General features: G+C 47.5%; 1 protein-coding gene across 5 annotated transcripts in view; it reads left to right on the top strand.

The window, feature by feature from the left end:
- CFAP100 (cilia and flagella associated protein 100) overlaps positions 1-24,007 on the top strand; it is a 56,776-nt gene that overhangs the window by 27,601 nt on the left and 5,168 nt on the right. For all 5 annotated transcript variants that reach the window (XM_025991609.2, XM_072720130.1, XM_072720129.1 and 2 more), the window contains 7 exons: positions 14-192; positions 540-572; positions 649-775; positions 6,550-6,598; positions 6,684-6,835; positions 22,723-22,858; positions 23,641-23,846. In XM_025991609.2, coding sequence (XP_025847394.1) covers positions 14-192; positions 540-572; positions 649-775; positions 6,550-6,598; positions 6,684-6,835; positions 22,723-22,858; positions 23,641-23,846 — 882 coding nt within the window. The remainder of the gene's footprint in view (positions 1-13; positions 193-539; positions 573-648; positions 776-6,549; positions 6,599-6,683; positions 6,836-22,722; positions 22,859-23,640; positions 23,847-24,007) is intronic.

Below are 24,007 nucleotides of genomic sequence, written 5' to 3' on the forward strand. Positions count from 1 at the left end.
TCCCTGGGTCTAGTGAAATCTCCAAATTTGAAGACACTTTGCAGCATTACAAGACCTACAAGGACTTCCTCTACAAGCTGTCGCCCAAAGAGTGGTTGGAAGAAAAGGAGAAGAAGCACCTGGCTCTCAAAAAGGCCAAGGAGGCCACCGAGCCCCCCAAAGAGAACCTCTTATTCTCAATTGGAGACAAAGGTAGCGGAAAAGAGAGAGTGGGTCCCTGGGTCCATCTAGACCCCGTGACCTGCTGGCGGTGGCCTTGGAGGTGTCCAGGCCCCAGGCCGGGGCCCCTTGGGGACCTCGCAAAGCCCCACCAGAGGCAGCAGCTGCCCCTTAAGGCCTTGTGGCTCAGCCCACACATTCAGTCAAGGAAGATAGGGCCTGTGCTAACTCAGACCAAGGGGCTTCCCTCCCATGCTTGCTTTCTGAAGCTCAGGGAAAGAGGGTTGGGGGCATCTTGGGAAAGCCTCTGCCCTCAGGCAGTGTTGCTGAAGGCCTGACTCCGGTGGGAGCCATCTGGAATCCTCCTCTGCTTCCTGTAGGACCAGGGATCAAGAGCAAAACAAGCTCCAGAGGTACGTGGCTGCCCCAAGCTGGAGGTGTCCCGCCCTGGGCTGGGGTGCATGGAAACCATTCCTCTGCTTCCTCCAGATGGGCAGGGCCCAAAGAAGCCCTGGAAGTTCCTGCAGGTGGCCCGGCTGGGGCGGATCCTGTCCAGTGCCATGAGCCTCCAGCATAGCCGCCAGTCCAGCGTGAGTAGCAGGCTGGACCCTAAAGGGTGAGTGGGCCTAGTGTAGGGTAAGAAAGTGGCTGGGCCCTGGGGGGGGGGGGTGCTCCCTAGGGGCTCCAAGCCAGGGGTGCCCAGGACGAGTCCAGCCTATCCGGGAAGAGTGAGACCATGAGGAGGGGCTGTTCCCAACATGCAGAGTGTCTAGTCTGACTTAAGCACCAAATCAAGATGTTTTCTGAACAGTTTTATTTCTGTCCATTTTGATAAACTTATGCCTAGGGTGACCCACTTGGATGCTAATGGGACAGTCAAGTATATACAGGTGTGGGCAGCCAAGTTGGGTGCACTGAGCGGAAGGGCACAGGCTCTGCCAGCCCTTGGTGCCGAAGGAGTGCTGGCTAATGAGGCCAGAGCTCCAGAGCTTTTCAAGAGAAGCCAGAGTCTGGATTTTTAATGTTTTTTTTTAAAAGATTTTATTTATTTATTCATGAGAGACAGAGAGAGGCAAAGACACAGGCAGAGGGAGAAGCAGGCTCCCTGTGGGGAGCCTGATGCGGGACTCAATCCCAGGATCACAGGGTCATGCCCTGAGCCGAAGGCAGACGCTCAATCACTGAGCCACCCAGGCATCCCCAGATCTGGATTTAAAAAAAAAATTACCCAGATTTAGTGTGACTGATTTTCAAATCTTTTTTAAAAACATGAGAGGGACAAATAGAAACCCCAAACAGATCCGTGAGCCAATGAAAACCTGTCCCCATATAAAACTGCTCTTGCCTACAAGGCCAGAGCCAAACCCTCCACCTCCCCCTGCTGCTGGGTCACCCCCAGTTACTCCTCCTTCCTCACTGAAAATGTGTTTAGTTTTAGGGGTTTTCTAAGTAATACATTCAGAAAAATCACAGCTATATAGAAAGATACAAGCTGAGAAGGCTCACCCTGTGCCTCCGCCCCCCAGCACCCGTGCACCTCCTTCCAGCCCCCTTCCACCTCCTGACTGTTGGCCCAGGAAGCCACAGGTGGCACTGCAGTGGGAATTGTTATCTACTGCATATCCTTCCAGCCCCCCCCCCCTTTTTTTTTAAATTTATTTATTTGATAGAGTGAGCAAACGTGAGTAGGCACAGGGGCAGAGGGAGAGGGAGAGAGAGAATCCTAAGGAGATTCCCTGCTAAGCCTGAGATCGTGACTGGAGAGGAAGTGACAAGGCCTGGGCGCCCCTTGGCAGCCGTTTTTATGTTAACGGTTCCTTGAACCGTATGACGTTGCTGTGCTGTTGGGCAGCTCAGTAGAACGCTGGCATTTCCGCCATTCAACCTAAGTATGAGCAAAGGTGCTTTTCTTACCCCATCCTCCCTTTCACTGGGGAGCTGGCCCTGTGCAGCTCGTTGTCTGTGCACAGCATAGGTGGGGGCGCGTGTGGAGGCCGACCGTAGCCTCCCCCGGCTATCTAGCCCCTGGTCTCCCGTACAGTTGGGGCCTTATTCATGATGTGTGACTGTGGGGTGGGGGGGCTCGCATGGCTGTGAGGCGCTTGCCTTCATAGTGCCAGGGCCACTGCCAGGGTGCTTACCTGTCCCATGCAATCTGGAGCCCCCTTGGGCCAGAGTGGCAAAACTGGAGAGCCAAGGCAGGTGGCTGGCAGACTGGAGACCCAGGGAGGAAGAGTTGCTGCAACGTGAGTCTGAAGGCAGTGAGCTGGGACAATTCCCTGTTCTTTGTGGGAGGTCAGTCTTTTTCTCTTGAGGCCTTCAACTGATTGGACAAGGCCCACCATGAAGGGTCATCTGCTTTACTCAAAGTCCACTGATTTGCTCATCTCATCTGATTAGTATCTTCACCGAAACTTGTAGGATAATGTTGGACCTAGCCAAGTGAACAAAATCCACTGTCCCAGGGGGCACTGGGGCAGGGGTGGGTCTGCTGGTGTTGCAGAGTCATTTCAATGTCTAACAGCTGTCAGTGATCCTGGATGCTCCAGCTGAAGGCCAGGCCTCCTCCTGGACAGGTCCCAACTCCAGTGACTCTTGCCTCTTAACCCCTACAGCACCCACTGTAGGAACACCAGATGCCTCTTAAACAACTCCCAGATATCTCCCTGCCAGTCCCCAACACCCCACACACAGCCACCGGTGTTCTCCAGCTGTAGCAAGTGACCACAAGACAGACTTCCTCCTGCCTCTTCCCCAGCCAGCCACCCCAAGCCCCAGTGCCACCTGGAGGGCGGTGAGAAAACCGGGGTACCACACCCAGGGGGAGCTGGCACCTCAGGTCAGAGCCTCCAGAGGCTGGGAAGTGTCTGACATGGTCAGTCTTCCTTTATTTTTTCCCTCTTATATTGATGCTATTGCCAGATAACAAAATGAACAAATCTTAAGGGAATCCTTGAATTTTCACACATGTAGGCACCTGTGTAATCACACCCAGACCCGGCCATAGAACATTCCCGGTGCCCAGAACTCCCTCAGGCCCTCCTTGGTCAGACCTCACCCAGGAAGTTGGCACTATTTGGATCTGTTGCCCTGGGGCTCTTCCCTGTGCTGACGCTCGGTGCCGTGAGAAGGGCCCCAGCATGCTCTTGGCCGGCTTCTCCCGCTGCCCGTCTGCGCGGTTGTGCGCAAAAGCTGGCTGGTGCTGCTTTCACACGCCGGCTCCCAAGAGGCCCCAGTCGGGGTCCTGTCTCCACGTGGCGAGTGGGGCCTTTGGAGCTCTTCCCCATAGCTGCGTATTTTGGTTAAAGCTGCGGCATGCTTGCTGGACTTTTATGTGTGAGCACGAGCCCTCTGTGTGTTGGAAATGAGAGTGGGATTGCTGGGTGGAGGTGAGCAGCGGTTGTGCCCAGGCCTCCAAACAGACTCGTGCTCCGGCCAGCAGGCAAGAGAGCTCCAGTGGCCCCACGTCTCGCCTGGCAAGCTCAGACCCTGGGGTTGGGCTGTCGTAGGTACCCTCAGTCTCTGTATTCTGGCGGCGTTTGCAAATCGAGTGTCTTGGTAGAAAATGTGACATTCAGTGGGACCAACACATCAGGAGATGATGTCATTGGAAAGATGGCCTTCACTCAGTTCCCATGAGGAGGGGGGCATTGGGGAGGCAAGAGGCTGGGTCTGGGGGCACAGGGAGCTGGGGAACGGGGCACAGAAGCCCCCCCTTGCGGTTCCTGCAGGAAAGAATGAGTGAGGCGGAGGACGCGGATTTAGGATTGGCGGGCTTGAAGGATTTCGGGGCTCTGGGACAGACGGGTGTCCTCAGGTATCTGGCAAATAGGACAGCGGGCTAGTGGCTCTGGCTGTGAGAGCTTGGGATCTGAGCCCTGGACTGGTGGGTCTGCACTTGGAGGGTGTGTTCTTTACTTTGTCGGAATTGGCCAACCCTGGCAGGGATGGTCTATCCAGTCCAGGGTCAGCTCAGCCCCGTGGGTGAAAATGGAATATTCATAACAGAATATGGAAAAGAGAAGACAGGATTAATACTGGGTAGAGTGTTATCTCATTATGGTCTTCATGACATTTTCATGATGACAAATATTATGGTCACTCAGATCCTCCTTTGTAAAGTGTTCAATTTTTGTACATTTAAAAATATATAGATATTTCATTCAGGGTTTCTTTTTTTTAAGATTTTATTTATTTATTCATGAGATATACAGAGAGAGAGAGAGAGAGAGGCAGAGATACAGGCAGAGGGAGAAGCAGGCTCCATTCAGGGAGCCTGACGTGGGACTCAATCCTGGGTCTCTAGGATCATGCCCTGGGCCGAAGGCGGTGCTAGACCACTGAGCAACCCGGGCTGCCCCAATTTTTGTACATTTTTATTGGACTATTGGTCTTTTTCTTCTGGTTTTCTATTAGTTCTTTATCTATCTGGATGCCACCTCTCCATGTAAGAGTATAGTATGAATATCTTTGCCCAGCCTGTGACTTGTCTTATTACTCTCTCATTGTGATCATTTTGAATCCAGTTAGCCAATCCTTGCTTTGATGGTTGGTGCATTTTATGCCCTCTTTAAGAAATCTTTTCCAATCCCAAAGTCACTGAAATAGTCTCCTGTGCTCTCTTCTGGAAGCTTTCTAGTCTGTCGGCTTAGATAAGGGTTGCAGTACCTGGGCTGGAGAGGACAGTTGGTCTAGCGCTCAGGAGCCTCACTGCCACCCTCCTTTGCCGGTCTGTATCTTCTGCTCACCCCTTACGTGCACCATCCCCTGTCCTTCCTTCTCTCCAACGGCCTCTCCCGTGGTCTGTCACCCACCTGCTCCTGAGCTCCACCCCTCTGTGAGTGCACCCCCCCCTTGATGTTCTCACTCCACCTCTGTGTCACTGATGCATCTTGGGCTGGGAGGGGACCTGAGTGCTACCAGTTTCCAGGCTCACTTTCATCCTTGTGCATCATGTGGTGCCTTTTGGAGACCAGCCACCCCTGGGGGGCCGGGCACATGCCTTCGGTTAACCTTGATCCCTGCAAGCCTGGCCAGTGGGAACTGTTTTTTCCACTTCAGTGTTGAACAGAGGCTCCAAGAGGGTAGCTATGCGTGCTTGCTCTGACTGGATTGCTCTCAGCCTGGAGCTCCCGCCATCAAAGCCCCTTGTTGGGCCTGTCCCTTGGAAGAGAGGTCTATGGATCACACTATCCAGGTCTCTCCATCTGTTAGCCATGCGACCAGGGCCACTGAGTACAGTCGAGCAGGTTGCGGGCTGCACAAGGCATTCAGTTGAGAGGACAAGTGGGAGCTAAAGTCCAGCCTGCCCCCCCAGACTACGTTCATCCAGAGGGCAGATTCTCAGGTGCCAATTAGGCCAGCAGTACCCTGCTGGAGACCTTGGGTGGGTGGCCAGTTCTCTAAGCTGCGTGCTCATTTGCCAAATGGACATCAAGTGTTCAGTATGAGGCACCAGCCTGGTGAGTGCTTTGGTTGTTACTGTGACCCTTCCTCTGGGAAATCCTCCAGGGCTCCCCCTCTGGGCTCCCACAGAGCCCTGCACTTAGCACCTCTCCTGTGTCAGGTCAGGGCTGGAGTCAGGCAGTTCTCAGCCAGCTTCCTCGGGGCAGAGCCCAAATGCCTCTGGCTATGAGCCTGCCCCACCTGCTTCTCAGCTAACAGAAGCTGCACCTCCAGGGCCAGGGCCTGGGCTGAAGGAGGCCAGGAGGGGCGATGGAAGCAGGTTTGGAAGTCAGTGGCAGCCAGGTCCCATCCAGCGGGGGCTTCCAGGACCCCATACTGAGTGCAACCCTGAGGCCAGTGCAGGATGGTCCCCGCCCATGTAGGGTGCTCAGGATCAGTCCAGGTATCAAAGGAGAGCTCTGAGTAGTCTGTCAAGGACAAGTGCCAAGGGCAAACCTAGATAGGGGAGGTGGGCAGGAAAGAAATGGTAGAAATAGAATGACAAATGGAGCCAGCAACTCTAGCAGTGGCAGCTGTGGATGCAAAGGTCCTGTGGTAGGGTCAGCCCCCGGAGAAACCTCAAGAGAGCTGGTAGGGCAGGAGCAGAGTAACTTCGAGGGTAGCAGAGGGAGGTGAGGGCACAGTAGGGGCCCTACAGGCTCCCAGGGAGGCTGAGTTTTATTCTAACTGAAATGCCATCAACTAATCGAATTTTGAAACTGTCCCCTGACTGCTGTACGACAGCTATGGGGCAGAGAGGGGAACTGGTGCCCTTGCCTGCTCAGCTGCTGGGACGGAGAGGAGGAGGGCACAAGGGGCAGGAGGGTACCCTGGTGATGCCAGGAGGCTTCAGCACCGGGGATGGGATAAGACAACCAGCAGACCTCTGGCTCCCCTGCCTCCCCAGGTGGGGTAGCAGTGCCCTGACCCCACATCTCTCTGCAGGTCAAACTCCATCTCCACAGTATACGAGGATCCAGACAGTGAAGGGGAGGTCAGTGGCCCCACTCTGGGTGGGGCTGCAGAAGCTCGTCCCCCCGCATTGCCCAGCCGGCCTGCACACATGGCTCTGGTTGCAGGAGCTGGAGCTGTACTTCACAGAGCCCCAGCAGCTCCTGGACGTCTTCATGAAGCTAGAGGAGCAGAACCTCTCCCTCATCCAGAACACACAGGAGATGGAGGAGGCCCTGGATGATCTGAGCTTAACCCTGAAAAACACCCAGATCCGCATGTAGGTCTCCTGCCAGGGCTGGCTGGGTGCGGGGAGGAGAGGGTTCCATCACTGGCTGTCATCCTGGGACCCCTGTAGCCACTGGGAACTGAGCTATGCAGCCATCCATCCTCCCATCCAAAGTTCTGCCCCTGCTCTAGCTTCAGCTTTCTGGAAAGCTCAATTGGAAGCCTGACTCTGGGGAGAAGGCATGTCATTTTGGGCAGGAGAGCTGGGGAGGAGGTGGGAAGAGGTCAGGTAGGTGGAGCCACATGGGGCTAGTCCTCTCCCCACCCCAGAGCAGCCTGCAACCTGGGAGGTATCAAGGGGCTCCCACCCAGGTGCATTCTGCTGGGCCGTGTCAGACTGGGGCAATAGGTGAAGCTCATCAGGAGCAAAGAATCATCCCTTCACACCCAAAGAGTGAGCTTCTATTCTGGGGCAAGCAAGGCCCTGCCTCGTGCAGCTGATTTTTGATGGAGGCAGACAGGGGTGACTTGTAGGTACTGACATGTGCCAGAAGAAGAGAGACAGTAATAGGGAAGGCCATAGTGGAGGGCCAGGGCAGGCTTCTAGGGGAAAGCATCATTTGAACCAGGCACTTCCTGAGCAATGGGAAGCCACATATATCTGGTGGAAGAGGGTTCCAGGCAGAGAGAAAGCAAGTGCAAAGATGTAAGGTGGAAGCCATCCCAGGGCTTTGAGGCCCCAAAGGGAGTCATATTCTTGAGTCTTGTTGGCCTGTGTCCTGCCATGGAGAATCTCCTGCCCAGAGTCTCTTTGGGTGATATGAAACCACTAGCTCTCAGGCAAGATTATGTCTCCTAGAAAGCTGAGAGTAGCAGAGACAGAGAAAGGGAGATGAGCTGGGGAAATGCAGGCAGCCTCCCAGATTCCAGAAACCTGGCCAGAGGACACACACGTACACACTTGCATTAGCAGAATCCTGGAGATGCACTCCAGTCGCTGGTCTTTAGCCAGCTGATCCACCCTTGAGCACCAACACTTTATTTCCAGGAGAGTCATGGCCTGTATGCATTAACTTCCGTGAACTCAACCACCCTATCTTAGCAAGAGATACACATATACTTTTAAAAATATATGCAGCAAGTAATCTGAATAGGCCTGTATCTATTAAGGAAATTGATTCAATAATTAATAACTTTCAAAAGAGAAAGCACCCAACCCAGATGGGGTTAGTAGCAAATTCTACTAAATATTTAAGGAAGAAATTTTACCAATCTCTACAGTGTTTTCCAGAAGATAGAGAGGGAATACTTTCTAACTCATTCTGTAAGACCAACACTAACCTAATTCCAAAACCAGGGAAAGACATTACAAGAAAAGCAAACTACAGGCCAGTATTTCTCACGAACATACATGTAAAAAAATCTACAACAAAATATTAGCAAATTGAATCGAACAATGTATAAAAGAATTGTACATTGTGTTCAGGTGGGATTTTTCCCAGATCTGCAAGGCTGTTTCAGTGTTTGAAAACCAATTAAAGCACATCACTATATCAATAGATACAGAAAAAAGCATTTGATAAAATCTAACACCAATTCATAATAAAAGCTCTCCGTTAACTAGGAATAGAGAACTTCCTGAACTTGGTAAAAGCTACCTACAAAAACCCTACCACTAACATCATGCTTAAAGCTTTCCCACTAAGATCAGGAACAAAGCAAGGTTGTCTTCTCTCACCTCTCCTTTTCAGCATCTTACTGGGAGTCCTCACTAAGCCAATAAGACAAGAGAAGGAAATAAAAGTACAGGTTTCCTCCAATATCAAAGTAGAACATTCCTATAAAACCTTTTGTAAACCAAAATGGTGTAAAGCAAAGGAGCAAGTAGCATAAATTGATAAGGAAAATTTTCTCAGTGTTCCCAGACTCAAAAAATAACCTCTCTTAGGCTTTTCTGAAACCTTCAGACTCATCTTGCTAACATGCATAAAGAAGAGATAGAGCATTGATGTGCAAAGACACAGTTCAGAGCTCTAGAGCCTTGGTACTGAGATGCTGGGTGTAGTTCTTGGGGCAGGAGCTTGGCGGTGCCAGTGTTGTTGCTGGAGGCAGGTAAGTGCGGCCTCCATAATGGCTTACTGCACAGCAGACACTGAACACTATTTTCACCTTTTGCCTTTTTTCATAAACGTGAAAATCCTCTTCAGTTTTCTTTCAGCTAGTGAAAACATACCAATATAGATCTTTCATAAAAGGAAAGTGGCCTAATAGGGAATTTAGAAAAGCAGGAATACTTGTATACAGATGGGGAAGAAAGAAATAACTTTTTGTTGGCAGATGACATGATCATCTTACAGAAAATCTCAGAGGGTCAACAAAAACCTCCTAGATTAGTAAACCATTATAGCAAGGTTACAGAATATAGGGTTACAGTACAAAACTTCATTTCCTATGTGCCAGCAATGAACAAGTGGAATTTGGAATTGAAAACACAATACTATTTTCATTAGAACCCTCAAAAAAGAAATACTTACATATAAAACTAACAATGGGCACCTGGGTGGCTCAGCTGGTTGAGCGTCCAAGTCTTGATTTCAGCTGAGGTCATGATCTCAGTGTCATGAGATCAAGCCCCGAGTTGGGCTCCACATTGAGCATGGAGCCTGCTTAAGATTCTCTCTCCCTCTCCTCCTGCCCCTCCCCCCACCTCATGCACATTCTCTCTCCCTCTAAAAAATACAAAAATAAAACTAACAATATATGTAAAAGATTTATATGAGAAAAAATATAAAATTCTGATGATGGGCCAAAGAGTTAGAGCTAGTTCATGTATATAGGTGAGAAGATTCAATATTGTCAGGATATCAGTTCCTCCCAACTTGATCTATAGATTTAATGCAATCCCAATCAGCATCCCAGAAAGTTATCTTGTGGATACCAACGAACTGATTCTAAAGTTTATACAGAGAGGCAAAAGACCCAGAAGAGCCAACATGTTGTTAAAGAACAACAAAGTTGGAGGATTTACACTATCCAACTTCAAGACTTATGATGAAGCTACAATAATCAAGTGATGTGTTACTGGCAAATAAATCAGTGGAACAGAATAGAGAGCTCAGGAACAGTCTCACACAAATACAGTCAACTGATCTCTGACAGAGGAGCAAAGTCTATGCAATAGAGCAAAGAGAGACTTTTCAACAAATGGTGCTGGGAGAACTGGACATCCACATGCAAAAAAATGAATTTAGACACATACCTTTCATAAAAAACTAACTCAAAAGGGATCATAGACTGAAGTACAAAATGCAAAACCATAAAACTCCTGGAAGATAACGTAGGATGCCCTTGGGTCTGGTGAATTTTAGATGCAATTCCAAAGTGACAATCCATGAAGAAAGAATTGGTAAGCTAGACTCCACGAACATTAATGATTCTGCTTTATGAAAGGTAAGAGAATGAGAAGACAAGTCACAGGCTGGAAGAAAATATTTGTGAAACACGTATCTGATAAAGAACCATTATCCAAAATATACAAAGAACTCTTAAATTTTAACCATAAAGGATGCCTGAGGCTCAGCGGTTGAGCATCTGTCTTCAGCTCAGGGTGTGACTCCAGGGTCCTGGGATCAAGTCCCACCTCGGGCTCCCTGCAGGGAGCCTTCTCCCTCTGCCTGTGTCTCTGCCTCTCTCTCTCTGTGTCTGTCATGAATAAATAAATAAAATCTTCAAAAAAAAAAAAGTGAACAATCTGACTTAAAAGTGGGCCAAAGACCTGAACAGGGCCAAAGACACATCATCAAATAATATATACAGATGGCAAATAAACATATGAAAAGATGCTCAACATCAGAGGTCATTAAGGAATTGCAGCTCAAAACTATACTACTATATACACCTATTAGAATGGCCCAAATCCAAAAGATTTGGATTGCCAAGGTAAGTAGGTGGAGCGCAGAGGATATTTAGGGCAGTGAAATGACTCTGCATGATACCCCTAATGATGGAAACCTGTCATTATACATTTGTCCAAACCTATGGAAGGAACAGCACTAAGTGTGGACCCTCATGGAAACTATGGACTTTGGGTGATAATTAAGTGCTGCTGTAGGTTCACTGATTGTAACAAATATATGTTGATGGTGGAGGAGGGAGGTGGGAGGAGTGGATATTTGGGAATTCTCTGTACCTTCTCGATTTTGCTGTGAACCTAAAACTGCTGTTAAAGATGAAATCTCTATCCAAAAACCTATACAACAGCAAATGAGAAATCTGTTCCAACACTGGAAGAAAGAGTGGCTGTATTGGAGACCACACAGACACACACACAAAGCCCAGAATTCTTCACAGCAAAGTTATTCATAATAGGGCAAGAACTAGAAACAGCCCACATGCTGGGGGCACCTGGGTGGCTCAGTTGGTTAAGTGTCTGATTCTTGATTTAGGCTCAGGTCATGTTCTCAGGGCTTTGAGGTTGAGCCCACATTGGGCTCTGTGCTCCTTGCAGGGTCTGCCTAAAATTCTCTTTCTCCCCCCTCCCCGCCCCTCCCTGTGCTCATCTTGTTTGCTCACTCACTCTCTCACTCTCTCTCTAAAATAAATAAAATCCCTAAAAAACAGCAACAAGGGGATCCCTGGGTGGCTCAGCAGTTTAACGCCTGCCTTTGGCCCAGGGTGCGATCCTGGAGTCCCGGGATCGAGTCCCACGTCAGGCTCCCGGCATGGAGCCTGCTTCTCCCTCCTCCTGTGTCTCTGCCTCTCTCTATGTCTATCATAAGTAAATAAATAAATCTTTAAAAAAATAAACAGCAAGAAAAAAAAAGAAAAATCCCATATGTCCACAGCAAGGGAGTGGACAAGCTGTGTGCATTAAATGTCTGTTGCTGCTATAACAAATGACTGCAGAGTGCCTTAGAACAAATTTATTCCCTTATAGGTCTGGAGCCCAGAATTCCAAAATAGGTATCACTGGGCTGAAATCAAGGCATCAGCAGGGGGTCTCTCTGGAGAGATCTTTTTGTTACCTTGTCCAGCTTCCAGAGGCCACCATGGCCCCTCTATTTTCAAACCAGCAATGCCAGCTGAGTCCTTCTCACACCCCCTCACCCTTGACTCTCTTTCTTGCCTCCCTCTTCCATTTATAAGGACCCTTGTGATGACACTGGGCCCACCAGGCAATCCAGGATCATCTCCCCATCTCCAGGTCAGCTGGTTTGCAACCTTAAGTGCAGCTACCACCTTGGTCTCCCTTGCAAAGTAGTATACTGTATCCACAGGGTCTTGAGATTAGGGCGTGGACATGTAAGGAAGCCATTAACCACCACAGAAATCTACTCAGCAATAAAAAAAAAAGGAGAAAACTATTAACACAGGCAACAATGTGGCTGAACCCCACACACATTATGCTGAGAGAAAGAAGCCAGGCACCAAAGATGACCTACTATGTCATTCATTTGCAGTGCTAGAACCAGCCATATTGGTTATCAGTTGCATAACAAATCATCCCAAAGCTTGGTGGCTTAATATAACACGTATTTATTATTTCACCCTTTCTGTGGATCAGGGATCTGGGTCCTCTGCAGTGGGACCTTTCATGGATTGCTATCCAGGTGGCTGGTGGGCTGTGGTCATCCCAAAACTGCACTTGAGGAAGAAGCCACTTCCAAGCTCATTCATGTGGCTGATTTGATTCCTTGCTGGCTGTAAGCCAGAGGCCACCCTCAGTCTCTTGCCACACGAGCTCTGATAATAGCAGCTTGTTCCTTCAAAGTGTGCAAGCCAAAAAGCCAAGAGAATGAGTCTGCTAGCAAGATGGAGGACATGGTCTTATGTACCCTAAGCGCACAGGTGACACCCCATCCCACATTCCACTGGCTAGAAGCAAGCTGCTGGGCTCAGCCCACATTCCAGTAACACCTTTGAGGAAGCAGGTGTCTCCAGAGGCCATCTTAGAGGTTTGCTCATAAGGGAAAATGAATGGAGACATCAGCCCATTGGGTACCTATGGCTGTGACAGGGGAGGGAGTTGATACAAAGGGGCATGAGGAAACTTTTGGGGTGATGAAAATGTTCTGTCCTGATAATGCTGGTCCTTGCACAGGTGTGTAAATCTGTCAAATTCATCAAATGTCACACAAAATGGATGTATTTTATTATAGGTAAATTAAATCTCAATATTTCCTGGCAAGTTGAGGACTTTTGAAGGCTGACTTTGTCACTTACTTCTCTACATTGACTGGGTGCATAAGGGTTGTAGGATGAGTCATGTCCTGCCTCCTTGGATGAGAGAACAGCATCATTCATTCTTGGCCAGGGAGGACTGGGGTGAGGTGCATGAGGTAGCCAGGGCACAACGTTTAGAGAGGTGCACGTGTGACCCCAAGGGTGAGCACTTCCTTGGATTTTGTGTGCTGCGTCCTAGCCTCATTCTCTGCCCACCTTGCTGTGATTTGAGATGCTCACTGCACAGTCCCTCCAGTGAGGGCCAAGGAAGATGGATCCCTGGATACAGAAGGGAGCACAAGGACCCCAGAACAGCCCAAGGGAAGCTGCAGAACCCGAACACCAGCATTGGCTCAGTACTTCCAGCAGCCAGAGAGGTGATGGGAGCCAGGAGAAGAAAGAGCAGAGCTGCTCAAGTGAGATGAAGTCCAACCCAACGCCTCCCAGATTCTGACACATTGGCTAAAAGAACAGGAAAGAGAAATTAAGCCTAAGTCCCTTCCTGGAAACCATCCGAACCTTCCTCAGCCAGTAAGTCGGAAAATGCGCAGGAAGGAACACAGACACCCCCTCACCGCAATGAGCCAGAGGTGGAGATGAAGATCAGTCTTGCAGCAGCCGGGGCCCCCAGGCCCACCACATGCCAGCTGCAGAAGGCACATGCCAGTGCTGACCTCTGGCTGAGGTGAGATCTTGTGTGGGCTGAGTCTTGGCAGTCATGTGATGCACCTGCAACTATGGCTGCCACTCAGACCTGAGTCCCCAAGGCTCAAGGGAAACCAGCCTGCACATCCGCCTCCAGCCCAGGCTCCATCTGGACTCACCATCAAAATGGCACAACTCCTCTCAAATCCCTGGTATTAGACTTGCACTGACTTGAAGCGCAAAGGACAAGTAAGCAGGAAAATGTCACCGGAAACATGAGAAAATACATTCATTAAGGGATGTGTGTGAGAAATCCAAGTAAAACTGGATCCTGAAGAATCAGGACAAACCTCTTAAATCCTCCCAGTAAGCTGCAGCCCTGCTGCCACAGAGCAGACTGGGTGCAGACACCCATGGGCATCAAGGCCACAAGGAGGACTGGACACAGCCGGCAGTCGAGTAGGCAAGGGAGACAATGTTAAGCTGGGAACAGCTCCCAGAACTCTGAGGGAGAGGACAAGGAGATGAAGCGATAGGATCCCAGGGAGACCGTGGACAGGGGGCACACAGGAGGAATTCCAGGAGGTGGCCACACACGGAGGAGCAAAAGCCAGCGTAGTGATGGATGAACACTTCCCTGTGCTGAAACAAGGGCCAGGCCTGCGGGCAGGGAGCCCCTCCTGTGGGGTTTAAGAATCAGCCAAAGAAGCCACGATCCCGAGGCAGATGAGGAAAACAAGCAAAAAGACAGGTACCCACAGGGCACCGGGGTGGCTCAGCCAGTTAAGCATCCAGCTCTTGATTTTGGCTCAGGTCATGGTATCAGAGTTCTGAGATCCAGCCCCGACTCTGGGCATGGAGCTTGCTTAAGATTCTCTCTCCCAATCTCTCTCCTCCTCTGCCCCTCCTCACTTCAAAAAAAAAAAAAAAAAAAAAAAAAAAAAAAGCCAGGTACCCATAAAGGAACCAGAACTAAGCATGTGTCACCTGTTTCTTCCAGGAACCTAAATGCCAGCTGGGGTCTAGCAGAGCATCACTCTTGTATTTGAGGGTGAAAGGGGTCTCTATTTCATTTTCTTTCCTTTTTTGGTGTGATAAAAGCCACATAACATGAAATTTACCATCTTAACCACTTGTGTCGGTTCAGTGGTACTAAGTACGTTGATGTTGCTGTGCACCCATCCTCACTGTACAACTCCCCAGCTCTTCCCGTCTCGTAAAACTGAAGCTCTACCCTTGTTAACTAGGAGGTCTCCGTCCTCCTGCCCCTCGGTCCCTGCAAAGCCACCGTGCTTTCTGTCATAAAGGGTCTGACTACTCCAAATACCTCACAGAAGTGGGATCATACAATATTTGACTTTTAGTAGCTGGCTTCTTTCACTTAATGCCTTCAAGGTTCGTTCATGTGTGGTGGCATGTGTCAGAGTTTCCCTCCTTTCTACAGTTAGGTATATTCCATTTATGTCTTGACCACATCTTGTTCATCCATTCGTCCACCATGCACACTTGGGTTGCTTCCACACTGAAGCCCCTGTGAATACTGCTGCTGCAATCATGAGTACACAAATGCTTCTTCAAGACTCTGCTTTCAATTCCTCTGGGTATTAATTCCAAAAGTGTAATTGCTGGAGCACACGGTATTTCTGTTTTTAACTTTAGGATGCTATTGCAAGTGGAATTGTTTGGATGCTATTATAAATGGGACTGGTTTCATTTTTCCTTCCAGAGTGCTCATTATTTGTGTATAGAACGATAGCTGATTTTGCTGACTTTGTATCCTGCTACTTCGCTAAATTCATTTAATTCCAACAGCTTTGTGGTGGAGTCTTTAGGGTTTTCTACATAGAAGATTATATCATCTGCAAACAGATGATTTTACTTCTTCTTTCGCAACTTGGATGTCTTTTCTTTCTTTTCCTTACTTAATCACTCTGGTAGAACTTCCAGTACTATGTTGAATAGAAGTGGTGAATGCAAGCATCCTTACCATCCGATCTTAGAGGAAAATCTTTCCATCTTTGGCCACTGAGTATGATGTTGCTGTGGGCTTTTCTTATATGGCTTTTATGATATGGAGGTAGTTTCCTCCTATTCCTATTTTGCTACTTTATGTTTGTCAAATCCCTTTTCTGTATCAATTGAGATGATCACATGGTATTTTTCCTTTATTCGGTTAATGTGATCTATTACCTTGATTGATAATACATCCTTGCATTCCAGAATAAGTCCCACTTGCTTCTAATCCTTCTAATATAAGTACAGTATAATCATTCTAATATTTGGCTGAATTCTGTATGTTCACAGGTCTGTCACCTGTTTCCTCCAGAATCCTAAATGCCAGCCAGGATCTAGCAGAGCATGTGTTGACTTTTTTGCATGAATGTTCATCAGAGAGGTTGGTCTGTAGTTTTTTTTTTTTTTATTGTAAGTGTCTTTGGCTTTGGTATCATGGTTATGCTCTTTTCATAGAATGAATTAGGAGGTGTTCCCTCCTCTTTAATTTTTTGGAAAAGTTTAAAAAGGATTGGTATTAGATTTTTGATTACTGATTCAATCTCCTTACTAGGTATAGATAGGACTATTCAGATTTTCTATTTCTACTTGGTGGCTTTTGTGTTCCTAGGAATTTGTCAATTGTCCAGTTTGGAGGCACACAGTTGTTGAAAGTACTCTCTCCTAATCCTTCTCATTTCTGTAGGATCAGTAGTGATGTTCCCACTTTCATTCTCATTTTAGTAACTTCAGTCTTCTTTTCCTTAGTCTATCAAGCTAAGGGTTTGTCAATTATATCGATCTTACTGAAAAACTGATTCTCTATTCTCTATTTTGTTTTTCTCCTCCAAATTTTGTAAAAATTCCTTCCTTTCATTAGCTAGTTTCAAGTTGAATTTCTTCTTTTTCTAGAAGTTCCTTAAGTTGTAAAGTCAGGTTGTGGGTTTGAGATCTTTCTCTTTCTTTAATGTAAATTTTATAGTCGTAAATTCTCCTCTAGCACTGTTAAGTTTTGCTATGTGCCCTGTAAGTATTGCTCTATTGTATTCTTCATCTATGTTTTTTTTTTAAGATTTTATTTATTTATTTATTCATGAGAGACACAGAAAGAGAGGCAGAGACACAGGCAGAGGGAGAAGCAGGCTCCATGCAGGGAGCCTGACGTGGGACTTGATCCTGGGTCTCCAGGATCACACCCTAGGCCGAAGGCAGGTGCTAAACTGCTGAGCTACCCAGGGATCCCTGTTTGTTGGTTTCTTCCTAATTTCCCTTATTTCTTCTTTGGTCCATTGGTTGCTGAAAAATATGTTCTTTAGTTTCTACAACTTTGTGAAATCTTCCAGTTTTGCTTTTGTTAACAATTCCTAACTTTGTCCAGTTGTTGGCAGAGAAGATACTTTGTATAATACCTATCTTTTTAAAATCTATTGAAACTTAGTTTGAGGCCCTAATGTTTGGGACATCCTAAAAATGCCCCATCCACACTTGAGAGTGTATACCTCCGTTGTCGGGTAGAGTTTTCTGTGTATGCCTGTTATATCCAGATGGTGTATTTGATGCTTCAGTCCTGTTTCCTTATCTCGTCTGCTTGTTCTTCTACTATTGCAAGGGGGATATTGAGGCCTCTGTCATTGTAGAATTAATTCCCTCTTCCATCTGTCAGTTTTTGCTTCATATATTTTGGTATTGTTATTAGGTGCATAAATGCTTATAATTATTATACTTTCTTATTGTATTGGATATTTATTAATATATAATGTTCTTCTTTGTCTCCTGTAAATTTTTCTGTCTAATCCTAATATTGCTACCCTTGCTCTCTCTTCTGGTTTGCTATTTGCATGAATATCTTTCCCCATCCTTTCACTCTTGACCTGTTTGTCTTTGGATCTCAAGTGAGTCTCTTGTAGACAGCATACAGTTGAATCATGTATTATCCATTCTGCCAGTCTCAGTCTTTTGATTGGAGAGTTTAGCCCTTGGTAAAAAAAAGAGAGAGAGAGAGAGAGAGAGAGAGAGAGCTTAGCCCATTTACAGTAAAGTAATTAATAATATGGTGGGACTTCTGTCATTGTAATTTTGTTTACTATATGCCTTATAGTTTTTGTTCCTCATGCCCTGAAATACTGTTTTCTTTGTGGTTAGTTGATTGTAGTGAAATGTCTGAATTCCTTTCTCATTTCCTTTTGTGGATATTCTATAGCTATTTTCTTTGTGGTTACCACACTCAAATTTGAATCTATACCACCTTAACTTCAATAACATACAAAAACTCTGCTCCCTTACAGTTCTATCTTCATCTTTTGTTGCTGACGTCACAAGCTCGTATCTCCATACATTGTGTGCTCTAAAACATTAAAAATTCTTTTAAATGTATTAGTCTCTTAAATCATGTAGAAAACAGAGTACAGTTACAAAAACTACAGCGTTACACTTTTACTAGCTTTTAAAGCTAGTTGCCCACATTATACCTTTATTGAGATTTTTAATGTCATATGGCTTTACTGTCTGATTTCCTTTCACTTCACTGTGCAGGACTCCTCTGAGTATTTCTGGGAGGGCAGGTCTAGTGGCAATGAACTCCTTCACATTTGTTCATGGGGAGAGTCTTAGCTTCTCCCTCACTTTTATTTTTTTAAAGATTTTATTTACTTACTCATGAGAGACACACAGAGAGAGGCAGGCAGAGACACAGGCAGAGGGAGAAGCAGGCTCCATGCACAGAGCCTGACGTGGGACTTGATCCGGGGTCTCCAGGATCATGCCCTGGGCTGAAGGCAGACGCCCAACCGCTAAGCCACCCAGGCGTCCCACTCCCTCACATTTAAAGGACAGTTATGCCAGATATAGAATGCTTAGTTAAGTTTTTTCTCTGAGCACTTTGACTATGTCAGTCCACTATCTTCTGACCTCCAAAGTTTCTTTAAAAAAATTTTTAAGACCTTATTTATTTATTTATTTATTTATTATTATTCATTCATTCATGAGAGAGAGAGAGAGAGACAGACAGACAGACAGAGGGAGGTAGAGACACAGGCAGAGGGAGAAGCAGGCTCCACGCAGGGAGCCTGATGTGGGACTCAATCCCAGGTCTCCAGGATTGTGCCCTGGGCCGAAGGTAGTGCTAAACCTCTGAGCCACCAGGGCTGCCCCTGACCTCCAAAGTTTCTAAGGAAAAATCTGCTGATAATCTTCTTGAAGATCTTCTGTATACAATGATTTGCTCCTCTCTTGCAGCTTTCAAACTTCTCAGCTTTGGCTTTTCATTATCCTGTGATAGTTTGATTATAATAATGTCTCAGTGTGGGGCTCTTTGGTTTCCTCTTACTTGGGAGTTTCTTGAGCTTCTTGGATGTTTATATTCATGTCTTTCATCAAATTTTTGAATTTTCATCCATTAGTCTTCAAATCTCTCTGCCCCCTTTTCTCTTCTTCTGGGACTCCCATGATGCATGTATTCATGCTCTTGATGATGTCCCACTAATTCCTTAGGGTCTGTTTGCTTCCTTTTTTCAATGTTTTTCTTCCTATTCCTCAGCCTTGATAGTTTCCAGTGTCCTATCTTCAAGATTACTGATTCTGTCTTCTCCCTACTCAGATCAGCCTTTGAATACTAGAGAATTTTTCATTTTCCTACTCCATGTGTATTGGTTCCCTTCAAAACCTGTGGGCTGTCTCTGTCTTGAGAACCATCCTGTGGTATACACTTAGGTCTTTTCTGAGACTTTCCCTGGGCATGCATGGTCACTTTCTAATTTTTCCCATATATGCTGTTGTTTTTGTATGTCTTTGGTCTTTAAAGTCTGGCTCTCCAAAGGGAAAAAAGCCAAAATGAAGGGGGGGAAAAGGGCACTAGCCTTTTAAATCCCCTGGAAGTCAAGTGGGGCTAGGGGTGGCTTGAAACAATGAAGGGAAATGAAACAACAGCTGCTGGCCTATTTGTCTGTACCTCTGTGGTCGAAAGCACCAATCAGGGATCAGAGCACAGATCCCCAACATTTGGACAAGGTCCTTTTTTGCCCACCCTAGCTCCAGTAGGCTGTGTGCTAGCTGCTCCAGAAAACCTGAACAGCTGCCTGCCACATGGTTGGGAGTAGTGGCTAGGTAAGTGTGCTTAGGGCTTAGGGCTGAAATGGCTTAGGGCTTAGGGCTGAAATGGCTCTAACCACCATTACTGTCCAAGACTTCCCATGAAGTTGCAAGCTTTCAATAGGCTCTAGTGTTCCAAAATGGCTATATCAGCTTCTGCCAGTGCAATCATTGTCTAGTGGGGAGACAGATTCATGGTGCTCCTACTCTGCTTTCTCCATTTCAAATCTGTTTGTTTTGGATTTTTTTTCTTTTTCTGCTATTTTCTTTTTTCTTTTTTTTTTTCTTTTCTGCTATTTCTGCAGGAATATGGTAACTCTTTTCTTTGCTTGGTCTTTATTCATATTTGGTGGTGTCTGCTTTTTTTGTTTTTCTTTTTTTAATACAAGTATACTAAGCTTTCTGACTATATATTCCTAGGTATTTATGAAGAGATCATCTTTCTTGTTAGCTTTCAAAAACTTGTTATAACTCCTGTAATTCATCCCAACAGCTCTAGGAAAATCTCATACATACAAATGTACAAAAGTAGAGAGAATAGTATCATGAGTCCCCAGGATCCCATCACCAGCTGCTGTAGTGATCAACTCAAAGCCAATCTCCCTTTACCTAGACCCACCAACTTCTTCATCTCCCGTAGTATTTCTTAGCAAATTCCAGGCATGTATCATTTCATCTGTAAATATTCCAGTAAATACCTCTAAAAAGATATGGACTCTATTATACAATCACAATACCATTATCACATTTAAAAAAACAGTAATCCTTAATATTAAATATCTATAATCCATAAATGGAGTTTCTAGACTTAGTCTGAATTAGAATCCAAATAGATCATGCTCTGCAATTGGTTGCATTGTTAAATTCCTTTCAATCTATAGGTTTCCTCTCTATCTTGTCCTCCTGCAGTCTGGCTGTTGAAGAAGCCAGGTCACTTCTCCAGTAATGAAGTGCTCCTTAGACTCCGTGTGCACTGGAATCCCTCCTAGAATCTGCATTTCTGACAAACATGCAGGTGATATGCATGGTAGTCTGAGGATCAATGCTGAGCAGTATGTCCCTTAGGTCTTTGCATTCCTGTAAATTGGTGAGATCTAGTTGAGGAGAAAAGATTGTGACCCAACAATTTTTATATCTAAAGAGAACTAGTAGGCAAAAGGTATCTTTTTATCCCAGTTACCCTGATAAGAAATAGAACAATGATGAAAACCCCTCCACCACCACTACCACATCCATATAGCAAAGGAGGGCAAAAGCAAAGTAGCACCATGCCAGCTGTAGGATTACTTACCAGTTTAGGCACTAAGAGTGAAGGATTTAAAAAAAAAAAAAAAAAAAGTTAAAACTGAATGCATCATGTATCCTTGGGGAGGACTACCACTCCTACAAGGGGCACTTTGGTTGGAGGAAAGTTGGTCCTGACACCCAGGACATGCTCTCTGCTGTTGTCCCAGGTGCATGAGGACCTGCATGAGCCCCACAGCACCTGGGTGGGTGGGCTGTGTGTGTGCTGCTTGTGGGCTCTCTGGCCATCCACCTCTGGGCATGACCCCAGGAGAGCTAGCCAGACCAGCTCACAAGTTTCTGGTCTCAGCCCTCAACCCCACAGGCAGGGGAGTGTGGCCTGGAGAGTTCCTGTGGTAGGGGTGGCCTGCACCCCTGTGCTGGTGCACGTGATAGGCCATGGGACCCACAGTGGGCAAAGGAGCAGCTTAGGGTTGGGAAAATGGCAGTGGGTTCTATCAACAAATGGGGGAAGAGCCACAGAATCGCCATGGGTCCCTCTGGGCCTCCCAGGCACTACTGGTGGACTGGCCAGATGCAGCTGCCCACACTGGGTGGTCCCACATCAGCCCTATGAGCAGAGATTCCTGCTTGGGAGACCCCAACATACATGGTCAGTGTCTGCCATGATTGTGGCAGATTTTTATTTAGTATTATTATTTAAGTTTATTATTTCACTTAAAAGTTGATTGTTGGAATTTTATTTCTAAATATATGCCCAAAGGTACTGGGTGGCTCAGTTGGTTAAGCATCTGCCTTCGGTTCAGGTCATGATCCCAGGGTCCTGGGATAGAGCCCTGCATCAGGCTTTCTGCTTAGTGGGGAGTCTGCTTCTCCCTCTCCCTTTGCCCCTCCCCATACTCATGCTCTCTGTCCCTCAAATAAAATCTTAAAATTATACACACACACACACACAAGAGAACTGAAAACATGTCCTCACAGAAATCTATGAATGTTCATAGTAGCATAATTCACAAGAGTCAAAAGGTAGGACCACTCAAATGTCCATTTCGACAAAATGTGGTCCATCCACACAGGGACTGTCACACAGTCCTATAAAAGAATGGTTCTGACACATGCCATAGCATGGATGGACCCTGAAAACATTCAGCTGAATGAAGGAGCCAGACACAAAGGCCACACTACTCATGGGGACTGGGTTCCTCTGGGTGAGGAAAATATTCTAAAATGAGATGATGGCAATGTTTGTGCAATTGTGTAAATATCCCGACCACTATTGAATTGTACATTTTTAAAAAGAATTTATTTTAGAGAGAAGAGTGCATGAGCAGGGGGAGGGGCAGGGGAGAGGCAGAGGGAGAGAATCTACAAGCAGACCCCTTGCTGCGCGTGGAGCCCAACGTGGGGCTCAGTCTCACAACCCTGAGATCATGACCTGAGCTGAAATCAAGAGTCCAGTGCTTAACAGACTGAGCCTCCCAGGCCCCCCTGAATTGTACATTTTAAGAGAATTTTATAGGTATGTGAATTAGACCTTAATAAAGCTGTTACTTACTTTTTTGTAGTGTTGATTGTTAAAGATCTTAAACTTTAGCTCCATATGTCAGCAGCATCTCTGGCCCTGGGCACGCAGACGCCTGGTGGTCACGACCCCTCAAGCCCTCAGGACAGGCAGGGTAGTCAGGCTCAGATAGGTGAAGTGCCAAGAGCTGCGCTGAGTGGGCAGGGCCCTGCCGTTCCCCCATCCAGGGACAGGGAGGTCAACCAGTTGAAGCACTGGGTCACCACGCTGATGATGTCCATCAACAAGGAGGAGGAGATGGCCGCCGAGCTGGAGCTCAAAGCCCGCGTCTTCCACTTCGGCGAGTACAAGGGTGCGCAGGAGGTAGGCCCCCAGTCAGCAGCCAGCAGGCAGTGGGTGTAGAGGGTGTGCGGGTGACCACAGCCCAGGGCCCCATCCATTCAGGAGCACCTCTGGGGCAGCCCTGCCTCGCCACCTTCCAGGCTCTTAGACCTGGCCTTACACGCTGGCTGGAAGAGGTCCTTGGTCCCCCAACCAGAGCCCCTCTTGTGTATTTATGCCCCTGGGCTGTTCAGCTGACCAGCACCTCTCCCTCCATTCCTGCCTTCTTTCATTCAACACAAGTGTCCAGAAGGTGACCCTGTCAGGAGGAAGGAGACATGTCCCCAAGCCTGAAAGAGAATGCTGAGGGCTCAGAGGGCCAGGAATGTTCCACGGAGTGGCACATCCCTCCTGACAATGCACCCGGGCTGGCACCATTGGCACAGTCCCAGCTTCCTAATTCACATTACTGTTGACTTTACCTACCGTGTGCCAGAACCAGGCACACAGGATGTCACATCCAGCAGGCCGGGGCCTCCCGCCTTCTGCCAGACAGACTCACTCCTGGTGGAGGGAGGCCGAGGAACAGGGGCAAGCCTCAGCGGCAGCTGGAACCCTGCTGCATCCAGCTGACAGTGGGGGACAAAGGCAGCTCTGGCCAGGAAAACTCCAAGCAACCAAGTTGTTTCTCCCACATTTCCTGAGTGTGCTGGGCAGGGCTCAGGCAACGCTGCCATGTCACAGCGAGGGCCCTGGGTGCAGCAGGCTACAGAGTGGGGCGGACAGGGGCATGCAGCCCCTCTGCAGGCCCCCCTGCCTTGTAGGACAAGCTGCTGGAGAGCCTGAACCGCAAAGTGCTAGACGTGTACCACCACTGCATCGGTACCCAGCAGGAGTCCAACCTGGGCACCGTGCAGATGCTGACCATCATCGAGCAGCACCTGGATGAGCTCCTCGAAAACCTGGAGCGTGTACCGCAGATCAAGATTGAGCAGGCTGAGAAGGCCAAGGAGAAGGAGCGGCGCATGAGGTGAGAGCCCAGGCCCCGCCCCACCCGGTGTGGTCTACAGAGGTGCCTCTCATGGCAGAGAGGGCCCTGAGCAGGGAGATGCCCTCTACACCCCTGCTCCTGCTCCAGGCTGGCACTGAGGACAGAGGCCAGGTACAGACCTGTCTTCAAAGAGCTCCCAA

Source organism: Vulpes vulpes, chromosome 9 (genome assembly GCF_048418805.1).
Source record: "Vulpes vulpes isolate BD-2025 chromosome 9, VulVul3, whole genome shotgun sequence".
In the NCBI taxonomy this organism is placed as follows: Eukaryota; Metazoa; Chordata; class Mammalia; order Carnivora; family Canidae; genus Vulpes; species Vulpes vulpes.